Source organism: Sarcophilus harrisii, chromosome 1 (assembly GCF_902635505.1).
Source record: "Sarcophilus harrisii chromosome 1, mSarHar1.11, whole genome shotgun sequence".
NCBI lineage: Eukaryota > Metazoa > Chordata > Mammalia > Dasyuromorphia > Dasyuridae > Sarcophilus > Sarcophilus harrisii.
In genome coordinates, this window is record NC_045426.1 from 217,191,057 (window position 1) to 217,208,512 (window position 17,456).

General features: G+C 34.5%; 1 protein-coding gene across 1 annotated transcript in view; it reads right to left on the minus strand.

The window, feature by feature from the left end:
* Positions 1-266: 266 nt before the first annotated feature.
* Positions 267-17,456, minus strand: part of POLR1E (RNA polymerase I subunit E) — a 31,325-nt gene continuing 14,135 nt past the window's right edge. Inside the window, exons 4-12 of the mRNA XM_031937074.1 lie at positions 16,987-17,072; positions 15,600-15,655; positions 9,963-10,107; positions 9,508-9,615; positions 8,639-8,735; positions 7,294-7,427; positions 2,576-2,657; positions 1,748-1,879; positions 267-620 (exon numbers count right to left, since the gene is read on the minus strand). Of these exons, the coding sequence (XP_031792934.1) occupies positions 482-620; positions 1,748-1,879; positions 2,576-2,657; positions 7,294-7,427; positions 8,639-8,735; positions 9,508-9,615; positions 9,963-10,107; positions 15,600-15,655; positions 16,987-17,072 (979 nt within the window). The 3' untranslated portion in view covers positions 267-481. The remainder of the gene's footprint in view (positions 621-1,747; positions 1,880-2,575; positions 2,658-7,293; positions 7,428-8,638; positions 8,736-9,507; positions 9,616-9,962; positions 10,108-15,599; positions 15,656-16,986; positions 17,073-17,456) is intronic.

Consider the following 17,456-nt stretch of genomic DNA (forward strand, 5'->3'; position numbering starts at 1 on the left):
GATTCATTTGAGATTTTTCACTTGCACGTTTCTGCTGAAGGAGACAAAGCTCACAAAGAATAGAGGTTAATAAAGAGCCATGAAAATCAAGGGAAAATAGTCAATGTGAAGAAGATGGATTATGGCACTGCCTCACGGGTAGTGGTTCTATGTTGTTCCTTGAAGAGATTATCGAGTTAACTTCCCTTAAATCTCCCATTCAGAATAACTGAACATCAAAATATGAAGGAAAGGATACAAGTAAAATATAAATCATAAGGACAAAATGAAACCCAATCAAGACATCATTTAATTTACTGTTTTTATAAATAATCTGCTCTACAAGACCAAGTGTTTGTCTCTGGCTATATAGAAAAGCAAATAGCTTCTTGAAAAAAGAAATATCAGTGGCATTAGGAAATAGAGGTCAATCTGAGGGAGGCCGGGATTTCTACCATTTGATCTGGCAGTCTGCCCTGAAACCCCAATTCTCAATGTGCTTTTAAGTCCTTTTTTGACGTGGTAAGGCAGGTAGGGGGATGGACAAAGTGCCCACTTTGTGGTCCTCTTCACCTCCAGATTCCAAAGACAACTTCTTTTTGGAAATTTTTAATCTCATGGCTTTTGCAATTTCAATTATCCTAAGGAAAAAAACATGATGAAGTTAGTTCGGGGACCCCACTTAACATCACTGATTCATTATGCTTTCACTGCTAAGTCCTTCCTAGATCATCTGCAATAAGACATTAAAGGCAGTTCACAGTTTTGACCAAAGATTTTCAACTACTGGGGTTGTCACTGAAATGAGATAGTATTTTGCTGTTTTAAGCAGATCCCAAGTCACCTTTTCACCATTGGAAAAAATACAGATAATTCATTATGTCAAGGAATTTTTATTCTTTTGGTTTTCTTTCCATTTATTTGTTGTTGTTTTTTTGCTGAGGCAATTGGGGTTAGGTGACTTGCCCAAAGTCACACAGGTAGGAAGTGTTAAGTGTCTGAGGCCAGATTTGGACTCAGGTCCTCCTGATTTCAGGGCTGGTGCTCTATCCACTGTGCCCCCTAGCTGCCCCTTTTCTTTTTATTTATATTGTTATGATCACCAGGGACATTGTTTTCTTGGTTTTTCGTTTTTTATTGGTTCATATTAAGCCTTCCCATACTCCTCTATAATCTTCACATTTGTTGTTTCTTAAAGTGGCAGCCATCTACTGACCTTCAACTTTCCAAGTTTCATACCATTATAATGGCAAGTCTGATTATCTGGATGAAAATTCAGACACTAGAGTGAACCCTAATCTAAGGCTCACCTTGCCCCTTCTCCCTGGCCTCAAGTAAATCCTATGAGATTGAGGATAGCTAAAAAAATGGTACAACACAAATGCCATGGAATATTTTTTAATTTTAAGGATTCAGAACCAGGAAAACAATACACAGTGATTACATCAATGTAAATGGAAAGAAAAAAAAATCCAAAAACCCATCATAATTATAATTACCAAGTTTTGCTTTAGAGATCTTAAGATATATGCCTTTTCAATTCTGCAAAGGGGAGGGGGGTCCTATGGGTATGGAACATAATACATGTTGTTGAGTTTTCCTCAAAATGATTTTTTAATTCCCTTTTTAATGCTTTATTATACTGGATAGTTCTCTGAGTTTGGAGTTACATTGAACAATGAAAATAATGTAAAAATGTCAATAAAACATTTTTAAATGACACTATTGCATAATAAAAGACCATATAATGAAAGGTTATTAAACTCACCTTTTTTCACTGAGTTTCATGTCTCTCTGTAACATCGTTAAGTCAGTCTGGAAATCATTAATGTGCAAAGCCAATGCAATTACATAGGCTGTTATTTTAGCTTTCATTGATTCAGAAATTAAGTTCCGTAAGCTGTGGAGTTTTAGAACAAATTAGATTAAAAAAAAACTTTTTAAATTAAAAATAAAATTTTAACATTTTACCCTGCATTCTTGTTTTATTTTATATAATAATAAATATGACAACACGATAAAAATGAAAAATTTAATTTCCTTAATTAAAAGGAAAATAATTTCATTCATCACTTTAAAATTATAAGGCACTTGGCTTTTAAAGGCACCCAAATAAAACCAAATAAAAATAAACACTGAAATGTTTGCTTATCTCAAACTTCACTTCAATCAGGAGGCAAAGAAGGCATGTAAGAACTGTGACAAGATTTAAAATCATGAGCATTTATTATAATTACAATACAACACAGAAGTTATAGTATGTAATGGTGTAATATAGCATCATACACAGGTTCTGTCCCTCTCTTGCCAAAAATTTTTCCAATGTTGGAGGAAAGAATTCCACAGTATGCACCTTCAACCCCATGGAAGTTGGTTGGCTTCACTGGAATTCTCTACTTTTGAAGTTTGCATTTTTAAAAACTGTGCAAACTTATAAGCAAACGATCTATTAGCTGGTTACCAATATTGAAAAGACAAGATATACACTATTAAGTCAATTTTAAACCAAATAAATGGTCTTGTGTGTGCAATATGCTGCTCTTCTTCCCTATGGCCACTATTCATAGAAATATATCAAAGAAACATTTTTCTTTACCTGCCATTATTATAAGTCAAACTAGTAAAATTCTTGAGGAGTTTATTATTAATAATATGTGGCACATCAGGTCCCAGTGAGTCTAGAATGAAAAGTTTTGAGAAATTGTTTAGTTTTCTTTCTAAAATTTTATGCTATAGAAATATAAGGAAGCCCAGGTCTTTAAGCTGCCCTCAAAAAAAACAAAAAAGAAAAATGACTTAACACAAGGTAATAATTATTACATTTGTAACAAAACAAAGAAGTGTGGAAAGTAGAATATGAAATACAAAATGAAGTAAGCAAAATCAGGAAAACAATATTCATAAGACTAGATCAATGTAAGTCAAAAGAACCCAGCAAAATTATACCACCATATGTGACCCTAAAGATTACGTCTTTACTGGGAAGACCCTCTCTGATTCTCTGAAGAAATTGGGGGGGATCGTGGATGTAGAATATTATATATGATATCATAATTTCTATATATGTAAGCTCCTTAAAGGCAGAAACTCTCTCTTTAAAAAAAAAAATGTATTCTCAGGACTAAGTAAAGTGACTGGCATATAGTAAGTGCTTGACAAATCTTTTTTTTAATTCACTCATGCTGGTTAATTTTGTGAAAATTGTTTTCTTTCTTACTTTTGAGAATTTATCATAAGGGAGGATTCTCTTAAAAGGGTTTGGTAAAGGATACCATGGGAAATCTATGTAATGTAAAAATAAAAAACATCTAACTATATTTTAAAATTTTCACCAAAAGTTAAAGCAATTACTTTTTCAAAAAGCAAAATAAATAAATAAAACAAAGCTCACCGCCACTTTGAAATCAAATACTAATAATTGAAAATCTAAAGGACCAAGAAGTGACACATTCAAAAATAGAAACAATCTAAAATACCCCAAAAGATATTCTGAAATGAATAATACCTTTAGGCAGACATGTTCCATCGGCACCTCAAATTCAACATATCCAGAACAGAACTCATTAGAGCTTTACTGCCAAATCCATCCCTCTTCTAAACCTTCTCATTTCTATGGAGGATGCTGCCATACTTTTAGACCCTTAGGTTCATAATCTGACTTGTCTTTGACTCTTTATCATTTCTTACTACCCTATCTCATAGTTATTAAGTTTTTCTTATTTTTTTCCCCACAAAATCTCACTCTGTCTTCTTCACTTTTCCTTACAAGAATACTGCCATAACTCAGGCCTTTGTCACTTCTTAACAGACTCATTAGTCTCATTCTGCTAATAAATATAGAAAAAAAAAATCCCCCAAATTTATTATACTAATAGCTATTTCACAGAACTGTATTAACATCATAACAAAATCCACATGGAAATGTAGCAATTATTAGAGACAAGAATCAAAGGACAATTATGCATAGAAAAAATTTGTCAGGCAAAAAGAACACCTAAATTTTTTTGTGTGGAAAAATATCTTTTGTTCTGGCAAAACTGGGAAAATATTTTTGTGGAAAATATATCAATTTAAGCCCTCATATCCAGAAATTTTAAGGAACTGATTAAAGTCTACGATTATAATTAACATATAGAACAAAGAATATAAATATACAATTTTTGTGAAAAAACAAAACAAAACAACAATCCTCTGCTAAAAACCAATAACAAGCTGTTCAAATTGTCTAATAACTGAAGAAAGTTGCATTAAAAGAGAAAGCCAAACCAAACTAAACCCAAGATTTCACAATGCAATCATTATACTGCCAAGAATCCACAAAAGGTTATAAAATTCCATGTTGCAGGAAATGAGCTTCAATTAAATTATATATGAAGGAGACCAAACTTTTTTGGAGGATGATCTAGCAATATGCCATAAAAGTTCACAAAACTGATATATCCTTTGATCCAGTGATTCTAATATTAATATGATCCTAACACTATCAAAAATTTATCTCTAAAAAAACCGTTCATGTCAACTTTATTTATAATATGCCTACCAACTGGGGAATGGCTATTATTTTATGTTAATGTAAAGGAATATGACAACACTGTAAAAATGAAAGATTTACAGGGAAATACAGAATGATTTCTATGAAAATTCAAAGATCTGCAAAATAAGATTATATTTTCTTTCAAAAGACAAAATACAAAATTGAAGGCAGAGTAAATAAACATTCTGATTTTGAAAGGTAAATAAGAAAAACATTTTTTGTTATTTTTATTTTGTTAAAATTTATGTCAGGTATGACCAATGTGGGAATTTGTCTGGCTTAACTATATATATTTGTAACATTTTTTCCCCCCTCACTTTGTGAATGGGAAGGTGGGAAGAAGAGAATGCAGATCTGAAATAAATGATTTTTAAAATGGATATCAGTGTGCAACTGAAAAGTCAGCTCTAAACTTTTTGATTCCAAGACTGCCCCTGCCACATTTTAGATGTGTGTCCTCCAGCTAGTTGATTAACCATTTAACGGTAGCAGGCAACTCTAAACAAATTTCAGAATAGCAGAGGAAGCTTCCTCACTGGGAGCTCCACATACCAATGAAATCATAAGTCCAGTAAAATTTAAAAAATAAAGTTTTACTATTTTCATCTACTCAACCAAAAATTAAATTCTAAAGTAAAGATTTCTCCCCATACTTGATATAATTAATTATGTACTTTTGAATGCTGATTATAATTCTTTTATTACTTTAAGAAAGGCATAATATATTCCAGGTATAGGGAAGATATCTTACAGAGGTATAGTGATGAAATGCTGAGTTAAGGGAACTTAGAAGGTCAGTTTTGCCAGAACAAAGAATGCATACAAGCCAGGAATATGCAATAATCCTAAAAGACATATGGGAGCCAGACTGTAAAAGGCTTTTCAAGCTAAGGACTTTGCCTAGGTTTAATGGGAAGCAACGTAAGAGTCTTCAGCAAGAGAATAAATTAGTCAGACTTGCCCTTTAAGAATCTTATTTTGAGAATTGTAAGGGGAATGGATTAGAAAGGAGATAATCGGGAAATCAAGGGTTCAATTAGGAGGCTTTTGTAATCATTAAGGGACCAGACATCTTCTCTTAGTGCTTCCTTGTACCCTTCTCTGTGCTCAGACACTGGCTATCTCCAAGCCTGGAATGCCCTCCCTTCTCACCTGTATCTCAGAGATGCTCTTATCTCCTTCATAGGAAGTCTTTGATGATTCCTCCAACTACCACTGTCCCTCCCATCCCACACTTTGTTATATTGATTTTGTGTTCACACTTGTACTCCTAAAACATCTAGGGCCAGGAATTTGTTTCTCTTTTTTTCCTTTTTGACTTTCATATCCCGAACAACTAACGTGTTACCTGGCACATTGCGGGTGCATAATAAGTGTCTGCTGATTAACTGACTAAACAGCCCCAACACATACAAGATGTATGTCTCCAGGAAACTCTAAGATGGTAAGTTGTCCAGCAGTTGCCATATTGCTTTAGTGGAGGAAATTTCCTCATCTGGGAACTCCAAAAATCACAGATTCAAAGACAACAAATAAACAAACAAAAAACTATGCCTTATTATGAACTCCAAGGCCAAACTGGAGCTAAATCATTACTATAAATATCAAAAGAACATAGCTTTAAAACAAAACAGTTTTAAAAGTATCTCCATATGCAAGATAATATGAAGGAGAAAATGAATATAAAATGTAATCAACAGATATAAATTTTAATTTATTTGACCTATACAAAAAGATGTCTGTCTGTTGAGCATATAGAGTATAGCTTGTTAACCAATGATGATTGGCACCATCAAAGACATCAAAAAGCACATTGAAGTCTATAGAAGGAGACTGGGCTGGTCAAGTAATAGGATTACCAGCAGTATGAATCAAGCACCCATGAAACAAGATGAGAATCTCATGGATCCTTACTGAAAGAATTAGAGATAAACATGGCACATGACAAAGTAACAACTGAAGACTGTGGCCTGTACCATGGGAGGGAGGACTAATCATGATGTTCTCATAGATTATTGAAAAATCAAACTTATAGAGCTTTCATTTATGTTATAGACAGATAAATATCAAAATAACAAAGAAAAATTTTCTGACAGAAAATGATGAAGGCAAAGAAGAGATAATATGCTCAGCACATAAAAGATATTTAAATATTTATTGACATATCTAACAAAAACAAAAGACAAAAACAAATGTAGACAAGATTTTGCACACATGTAATGAACATAATAATTCATCAGCCTGGCTACAAAATTAGTTCAATAGGGAGACTATATGAATAATTTCTTTCCTCCCCCTTTTATCTTCAATATAAAGTTCATTGTATAATTTACCTGAAATTCTTTTCAAAAGCAGCATAGATAATCTACTAATTCAAAAAAAGAAAAAAAGAAAATGTTCCCTGTTTTAGTTTTGATATTACTCTTTACCTTTCAAAACAACAAAATAATTTTCATCTTTTCATATAAAAAATATACATACTAAAAACTCTTTTAATGCGTAAAACCATTTTTTTTCTTTCTGGCACTATAATAACACAGCAAATTTTTTAAGGACACCAGAGAATTAGGAGATATGATAAACTTTGATGTCACTCAGCTGAATACCTGAAATGAATTGTGCAGTTCCCTCATGTAGCTAATAATAGCTTAATAATTTTACTGAGATACGTATAGCAAAGAGCAAGAGTGACAAACTTATTTCCTCCTCTTGCTGGAAATGCTCTTCTGGTTAGAAAACAATGAAAAATGAAACAGAATATTCCCCATTTGCGTACTTACTCTTCTTCCTAATCACAGTCTGAGATCTGAATTTGATGAGGATATTTAAAAACCACAGACATCGAGCCTTGCGGTCCCGGCTCTCCTCATCTAAGGGCAAATTCTTCAATGCTTCTATGACGAAGGGACAGTAGCTAAAAATAGGCCAGAGAGAGAGAGAGAGATTGATTCAGTCAACTTAAGAGGCAGCAAAGTGTTGCTCAAGAATGAAATCTGCATGAGCTGCATCCCAGTCCATCATTCTGGACAATGGCCCCTCCGGGGGGGTCTTTTTACCACATTCCAGCTTGTAAATGCACAGTCACCCACTTGATTCAATGAACCTTTAGTCAGCACTCACTAAGGGGCAAAACACCATGCACTTCACTGATTTACTTTGCATGTCATCTACCACCATAAAGGAATAAAAACTGAGTCCCGAACCAGAGCCAGAAAGAGGTTTGTTAGAATCCTGGGTTAAGAATATTGGGTGAACATCCTAGGCTAAGGCAGGAAGTCTGCAAGCTCCCCAGTGATGTGATCCATCAGGGAAAGCCCAAAGTCCTCAATGGAACACAACCACCTTGATGCATCACAAAAATAAACCTCACTGTGCCAAAGTAAGTGGGGTTTTCTGACATTTAAAATTAAATAAAATTTTAAATTATAAAATTTATTTAAAAGTTTTTTTTTATTTTATAAATATGATACTCTCAAAACAAAAATAAAACACAAAAAAACGAAGCAACAGAGATGATGTAGTGGATAGAGCACCGACTCTGGAGTTGGGATGACCCAAGTTCAAATCCAACCTCAGACAGTTAGTAGTTATGTGGCCCAACTGCCTTTCATACAAAAACTAAACCAAACCAAAATAAACAAATAACAAAACAACAACAATAACAACCCTCCAGAAAATATGTTGTCTTCATTGTGTTTTGGGCCCTAGGTGAGCCTCTCTATCCTTAGATCAGTCCAGTTACTCAAAGAGCCCATAACTGACTCAGGGTGGGAGGCTGGCTGTATAAGAAATGCAGTCACGACCATAAGACACGCTTTCTGCAGAGGAGAATCTGCACACTGTCTGAGCTGGTCCCAGGACAACCACATTTTCCCAGTTGGGCAGGACTTGTCAGAAACGAGGATTTGGGAGGTAGCATGTCCCGGTTAAGTTACTCCGGAAAACACAGCACCAGTTTCAGAAGCAGGGTCAATCTTCTCTCAATGATGAACAAGCTTCCCAAAAAGTTTCTATAAATGTGTGTAACATGCCATTACTTTCTTGTCTAGTCTTGTAGGCTGGATTTCTACTTTTGCTTTTATCAAAAACCTTTTATTTCCACTTTTGCTCCATTATAGGTCTTACCTGTTCTCTTCCATCATTTTCACTATTTCTTCAGATGTAACGTTCTTTAGAACTGCAGATGGGACCTCAAGTGCTTTGAATTCAGCAGGAGAAAGAACTAAAAGGATGTTAAGGAACTAATTCAAAATGTAAAACAGGAAAAAAAATTTGTCTTGTCGATGGACTAAAATCTGGCTTTAAGTACTTGGATAATTTGTACAGATGATAAGGAAGATGAAGCAACAAAGGAGACTGAAAGGAAGTGGATACATAGGTAGGCCAAAAGAATAAGGTTGTGAAAACCCAGGGAGGAAATTACAGAGGAGGTGGGGCTGGTCACCTGTCCAACGATGCACAAAGGCCAAGTTGTATGAAGATGCAGAATGCCGTCATCTCTGGCAACTAAAAGACCCACTGGTGACTTTGAAAAGAGTCATTTACTAATGTTAGAACTCATTCCTAATCTCTTAGGTATATTGGTGGAAGGAGCAAACCAATGTTCTGAGAAAGGCAGACTGTTGTGTGTGCTCCCTATTTTGGGGAAACAAAGTATAATGGAAAAAATGCCCATTTAGAGCCCAAAGAGATATGGATTAAAACCTGGCATTTAATAAATTGATGACCACAGGAAAAATCACTAACCTTCTATGTACCTCAGCTTCCCCCAAGTATAAAATAAAAATCATAATAATAATTGTACCTACCTCACAAGGTTGTTGTAAGGGTCAAAGTAGCTAATGTACAAAATGTATTTTGTAAACCTTCAAATAAGCTTTATGAACTTCAGCTATTACTATTCCTGTAATCACTCAATGAGCCCAACCCTACTATTTGTGTGAGATCAGGGCATCTTGCTGAAACCAAGAAGGCTTTTGCCCCAGAAAGGATACGATCTTCAAATTTATAAATTTCCTCTGGCTTGCCACCATCAGCATGGCATGGGGGCAGATAAGCAGATTCATCTTGAAGGTCATCCTGGGATGCATCATTAACAAGAGCTTTAAAAAAAAAAAAAGATGCTTAAATAAAAACCAATTAAATGATTTCATTTAGTTAGATTCTTATACTCTCTGTTACTAGAAACTCAGGTCTACCTGAAGATTAAGAGATACCCCTAGACTATTTCTCCAAAAATGAAACAATTGCACTACTCAGATTATAGCTCCCACAACTGTAAATATTTTTGCTCTAAACTTCAATGACTCAAAATTCAGGAAAGTCCTCCATATAAAAGGAAGTTTTTACATAAATAGTGAGAGTATACAACTAGTGTGGATCAAGAAAATAATCATTAAAAAAAAAGAAGTGAGTTTCACAAACTATTTTCAAAATGTCTGTTGTTTACCAGTGACCCCCTTTTCATCTATGATATTTTCAGCTGCTTTGGCCACAGCAATGTTTAAAGTTTCACTGCCAACTTTGTTCATTCTTCTGGAGCTCAAAGCTCGCTTCTGTTTGGTGGTCCCAAAGGCCTCAATGCAGAAGTCCACCTGGCAACAAAAAAACAAAAACAAACAAACAAAAAAACAACCCAGTTTAAATCACAATAAAATTTTATCTTTATAGTAGAACTGACCCAGATACAATTTTGAAAATCTATGAAAGTTTTTGATCTCTACGTTTATAAGAACAGTCAATTCAATGATTAAAAAACATGTCCAGAAGATACTCTATGGTAAAAACAAAAACAAAAAAGCAAAAAAATCACTTCTCATTTATTTCCTTCAAAGCTCAGCTTTTGTATCAACTTCTACATGAAGTCTTTCCTAATCCCTAGGCTTCTATTTGTACCTTTTTCACTCCAAATAACTCTGTTATCTATTTTGAATGCACTTACAAATGTACCTATTGTCCTCCCTAGCAGATTCCCTACAGGCAGCAACCCTCTCACTTCTGTATTTGTCTCTCCAGAGCTCAGCACAGTGCCTGGCATATATATAAAATTAACAAATTATGAGTCATAAGATTTACTTCAATAATACCAGAATATTAATATAAGTTGTCTTTGGAAAATAATACTGCTACTTTGTATAAGGTTAGACATTATTAGGATATTCCTTGCCTTCCCATTTTAGGCCTGTGACTTTTGGTTTTAAGAATATTTTATTTAGGGCACTGAAAAAGTCAGGGCTTAGAAGCAGTTATATGGTTGCATGGCGATAGAGGACCTAGAATCAGGAAAAGCTCAATCCAAATCCAGCATCAGACACTACTTATAGGACTCTCAAATCACTTAACTTATTTGCCTCAGTTTCCTCATCTGTAAATGGGGATAATAACAGCTCCTATCTCCCAGGATTGTTGTAAGGATGAGATAATAGTTCTGAACTGTTCTGAAACTCTTAAAATACTAATGCCAGTTATTATAATGCTGTTGCTGTTATTTCCTGGGGGGTGGGGATAGGGGGGCAGTTAGATGTTGCAGAGAATATAGTATGCCAGGCCTGGAGTTAGGAAGATTCATCTTTCTGAGTTCAAATCCAGTCCTAAGACAGTTGTGTGACCCTGTCTGCCTCAGTTTCCTCAACTGTAAAATGAACTAGAAAAGGAAATGGCAGACCACTCCAGTATCTGTGCCAAGAAAACCCCAAATGGGCTCATGAAGAATGATTGAACATGACTAAACAACAATAGTGAGGGGTTCCTCTTGTGCCCAACTTTCCCGTCAATGTCCTCTCCTCTACTGAATGCTGACCTCCCACTCCCCTTTTCCCCATCCCTAACAAAGGGAACCGTCAAGCCTCTATTCTGGGAGGCTATGCCAGTACCGTGACCCACTGACCCAAGAGTGGTCCAGGCCTTTCTAGCTATTCCTCATCTTCACAAGGAGATGGTTGTTCATAATATCTGGATAAGCAAGGAATCACCAACTATAATCCTCTCAGTAAGACTGAGAGAAGGGAGAAGGGAAGGAATAAGCATTCTTTTTAAAGCATTAAGTGCTTTACAAATATGATCTCATTTGATCTTCTTGACTCCATACTAGCTCTTCAGGTATTCTAGCTGCACTGACCAGAATGGCCATTGAGCCTGCCAATGAATTCCAAGAATCCCTGGAGCTTTTATCTGCCCTAAGACTAAACCCTCCTTTATAGGTTTTCAGCTTAAATCAGGATGTGAACTCCTTAAAAGCAAGGACTATCTCTATTTTCTTTTATATTTCCAGCATTTAATACAGTCCTTGAAACATAGTAAGTAAGCATTTAACATATGCTTTTTTATATTTGCCTATTCACTCATTCATTCAAACATTCTAAGACTTTCTGGCTCTCTCTACAGCCGTGTTCCTCTAAAATACCGTTATTAATAATTGAACAGAAGCAAATAAATGAGTTTGATATACCTTGTATCTCAAGGATATTATAGAATCTTAGATTGGGAAGCTCGATGGCCTAGATATAGACTGACTTTCAGAAGTGGAATAAAGAGAATGCAGTTGGATGGCTAAGTGCTGAAACATGGTTTGAATTAGTTTGCTGGGATGTATATACCCAGTGTTTTCCAAATCATACCATACCCTCTGAACTCCTTTCCCATCTCACCCCCCAAAAAATTTATGGAATTTTTGCCTGAATAAATTTGACTATAAAATTCTCTCCAACTGATCTAAACCATTTAAATTTCTACCTTCACTGATTTCTTCATAATTTTATAATCCATTTAAGAAGGGACCCCGAAACTAAAAATCTTTGATGGAGAAAATTTCCTTCAACTCTGCCTCAGTGAGGGACCCCACCCAAGGGAAACAAGACAAACAGTTTCACTCTGTTATCTAGATGGGGCTGATTCAGTCCTGAGCAAAAGAATTCCAACCCTATTCAATTAAAGATCTTCTATTCAATTTTATTCAAATTCTAGCTCAAAGTGAAAGTTAGCTTGTAGATGAGCCAACTTGGGACTCCACTCCCTAGCCCCCACCAGGTCTGACCTGCTTGGGCTGTCCCAGGCCCCACCAAGACACTCAATATAATAGCTTCCATTAACTAAAGTCTTTGCAGATGGACCTTGGTAGCTCCCTTTGCTGCCAGGATCTTCTGTTCACTGAGAACTGTATTCTCAGTGCAAAACTCTATTTTCCATAGACCTGCCACTACAGAAGTCAGTCTCTTGGTAAACTGATTTCTATCTAATAATAAACTTTCATTTTGCAACTAATAATTCAGGAACAAGTGAATTCTTTCACTCCTAAAACCTGTGGCCAATTTAAAGGAGATTCTTAACAACTCTCTTATAGCCACTAATCTATTGCTTCTTCCCCACCCTCCATTCCAATCCTGTCTCTGCTTACCAGCACTGGAACCTATTTCCTGCTGCATACAAGCACATTCAGTTTCCTTTGTCATTTAAAAAACAAACAAGAAAAGGAAAAACACTCAGCAGACTCTCCCCTCCACTCAAGCTGATTTTCACATTTTCCTTTCAAACTAACTCCCAGAAATAGCTATCTATACATATCACTTCCACTTCTTTCAATCATTTCTACCCATCTAACATCACTCAACTGAATATCTGTTTTTCCAAAATTACTCACATTTTTTCATTGTCAAACCTCACAGCTTGTTCTCAGTCCTCATGCTTCTTGACTTCTCTATAGAATTTGACACTGACTAGCCCTGCCTTCTAGATGCCCCTCCAGGTTTTCCTGACATTGATCTCTTCTGGTACTCCTCAATCTTCTTTGCTAGATCTTCCTCCACAACAGAGAAATTGTTAGGATTGCTGTGATATGTAAACATGAGCTACTATGATCATCATAATTTGCCCTAGGACAAGGATATCTCAAAAAAAAAAAATCATAGTGGAAAGGTATTTTTAGAGTTCAATACAAACACAAAGCATGAATCTGATTCTATAAGATCGCTGAAAAACTTCCATGAAAGAAGTCCCAAGAATTAGAAACACAACTCATTCCATTTTTGACATAAATGTTAGAGAGCTCTTTCTTTTTATTGAGCAGAAATGTGTCTATTTCTTTCATTTATTGTCCTAGTTGTAGGACATTCAAGCATCCTTCTTTGTGAGAACTAGGTTCTGCTACTACTTGAGAATCATTTGTATCTGATGTACCATTCCTCATCTAATTTCTTGTGTTCATAATCTTGATGTCATCCTTTAACTCTTTTTTTCCTTCACAGATTAGATCAAGGTGATTAGAGCTTATCAATTTGCTATCTACCACTGGTGCACTTTATTTTCACTGCTAAAGTCTTTCCAATTTAATTTCTTACCCATCCAGGTACACCAGAAAAATCAACCTTCACATCAAATACAAAAAAAAACCCTTTCTTCTGCATCAATTTTCAAGGGTTTCCTACTGCCAACTGAGTGAAGCTGGACCTCTGCCTGGAATTATTCTATGCCCTCTCCAACCAGTCTAAAAAAACCTGTCCCAGTAACACATATTGTGTTTCCATAATTTCCATGCTCAGCCTATTCTCTATATTCCTTGAACAGCCAGAAATGTTCTTCCCTTCTTTTTAAAATTCCTGACTATCATTTATAATCCAATGCAACTATCAACTCCTTTAATCAATCAACAAGTATGCCAGTAAAGAGCACTTTGGAAATATCAATTCAAGAATGCAGGAGAATAGACAAAGTGGAGAGAAACCTGAAGCTAGCTAGGCTATTACAATAAACCACACGGAAAGTGAAGGATTCAGTAAGCAAGAGGGGGTTCAAGATGGATTCAAAAATTATTACAGAGGGGCAGCTCGGGGGCACAGTGAGGTACTACTGCCTCTGGAGTCAGGAGTACTTGGAGTCAAATTTGACCCAGACCCTTGATCATATGCTCCTTGATAGCAGGGACTGTGTCTCACAAAAACTGTTTTTCCCCTAGTACCTTGCAAGTGCTTACACCAGATACTGAATATATTATATTTCACTATAAGAGAAACTATAACTATAATTATATTTAATTATAAGAAAAACATAAACGAGAAAAATGGACTAAAATGAGTATACTAACAAAAATATGTATAAATATATATATGTATATATAAAAAATAAGTATACTAACAAAAATATGTAAAAATAAAAAAATTGATATTGGTAGAGCTATGAGGTACACACAGCTGGTGCAATATGGATGGAAAACAGATACATTATTCTTACTGCAGAACAATTCTCAATGTGCTTTGAAGTTGGGCTTCATACTCTTTGAAAGTGATCCCACAATTGGGAATGTAAGCAAGAAATCTTTAAAAAGGAAAAAAAAGACCTTTTTAATAATGATTTTTACAATAAAACTAATAGCAAAAATCCAGAAATAATCTTAATGTTCAACATATGGAGTCTGGCTAAACCGACAGTACTATATTAAATGACATGAAACATTCATACATCATCAAAGAATGCCAAGTAAAAAGAATGCCCCAAAATGTCAAGATGCAATAATGCAAAGTAGAAAAAAGTAGAATTAGAAGAATTGTTTGCAAACCTGACCATATCACACTACAGAGAATACATTCATATACACACATTTGTACAATAAGGGGTGAATCACACTGAAAATGTTAAGTAAATGGCAATTTATATTTTAAGAGAAAGGGGTTTTTGCTGTATAATTTATTAAACATTAAAACTGTAAAACATATAAATAAATACTTGTCCCCACCTCTTCTCATTGGGACAATGGACTGTGACAATAATATATAACAGGATCATTAAAATACTCTTGTTTATAGAGCAATGACAACTCAAACGATTTCAGTTACTAGGCAAGTCTATTTCTTTTTGCATCTTCCTGAGCACTGTGTATAGCAAAGAGGCTCAAAACATTTTTTGCTTAATTTTAAACTGTAAGGGCAGAAGCATTAGCTTTTTTTTGGAGGGGGGGGGGAAGAGTAGGGAGTCATGAACTGTTAAAAAAAAAAAAAAAAGAAGAAAAACACCCAAAAAGAATACTTAAAAAAAAAAAAAAAAAAAAAAAAAAAAAAAGAAAAAAAAAAGACCTATATCTGAGATTCAGTCTACTTACCTGATCTCTGTAAGATTTGTTCTGATTTCCTAATGTTTCACTATCTTTCAAGTCATCTGAAGAAAGAAAAGCAAATTGTAAGGTTTTTCCTTCTATTACAGTTACCATAATTTAATTCACGTTGCCATTATAGATATCTATTTCAAGCTTTTTTTCTAAATCAACAATGAGTTAAATGTTATCAATAATTTCATTTCTACTTAGCAACTTAATATTAGAGCAGGAGAAAAAAAATGCAGGCATCAAATACATTCAAACAAATTAATTAAATTATAAAGAGTTACAAAGTTGCTGCTATTCAACATTAAGCTTACAATGAATCATTTTTAAATAGACAACATTTTAAAGTACTCCCCCAGGTGGCCAAGCATGTTCCTTTATGTAAATTCTTTTCAACAGATGTAAATCATCAATAGTTTAAATTTTTTGTTAGTTATAAAGGAAAACCACAACATACTAAAATGCTTTAAAAAAAGCTTTCCAATTCAAATATCTTCCCTTTAAAAGTTACTATATTCTTTGAACTGCATTTTAAATGAAAATTAGGAAAAAAACACAAATTAAGCATCAGATATATCTACATATAAACGAGTCAAAATTCATAAAATTTCACCAACTTTTCCTCCCTTAATTGTATGCCAATACATTTTCCTGGTATTGTACTCTCTGGTTTTAGATCAAAGCTGAACTTCAATTTCCTTCTTTGCCATTTACTTATTTTTAGCACTTTTTTAGGAAAATAATTATTCCCCAATTCCTGGGAACACATTCTTAAATAGTAGAGTATAATTTAAACAATTTCACCACTGGAAGAGAGCAGTTAAGTATTAATGCTTAAATGATGCAGAGACAGCCCCAGTTAGTCATAATGGATTTTCCTGGAACCTTAATTTCCCATAGGAACAAATGTGATATAAACAGGAGCTACATTCTGACCAAGGACTTGTCATCAAATGAATCATGGAAAACAGCAAGTCTAATGCAAATATACAATGGTGACTTCCTATAATCATTTGAAAAGAATAAAATTATGCTTGAGTTCAGAGTCATCTAGCATCCAAACCTAGAAGGGACCCGAGAGATCCTCTTTGTAAACCACTACAGAAATGTGTGTAATAAAACATATATAGCACAGCCACTTCATTTATAGATGGGACTTCTAGAGCTGTCTGTTTAGCTCTAATTAGTTCACTGAAATGACAACTGGAATAATTTCACCTTTTTTAAAATAAATGAATTAGACTTAGAAGGCAAGTAAAATATAACACTTCCTAGCTGTGTGACCCTAGGCAAGTCACTTAACCCCAACTGCCTCAGGAAAAGAAAAAAAAGTCAAGCAAAATATATAATGGGTCGAAACCAAATAAAAACTTCTAAAAGAACCTACCTGAAAACACTGGTTGCATGTTAAACAATTCGGCATCATATATTTCCATTTGGTCAGAGTCCTTACTCAAAACACCAACAAAATACCTACCAAAAGAAAATAAAATTAACATTAAGCTATAAACAATTTTTTCGCATTTCTATATCTTTTATTGACCATCTTTTTCCACTCATAAGTATTCAGAATTTACACTAAAATATTGCATAAATACTCTGTGGATCTTCTCTATGTAGCAAAAATAAAACAGCATCATTAGTAAATATTTGAACAAAATTGGGGAAAATTCATGAGAATTAGATTTTAATCTAAACTTTAAAGAATTAAAGTTTTCTATCTTGCATCCTTAGTGAGAAAGAAATGGAGTATTGAATTGTGGCATATGTTCCCAAGACATGGCAGTGGTGGCAATTTGTTTTATTTAAAAGTTTTTCTGTTATATGAAGCAGTTCCATGATGGGGATAGAGATAGA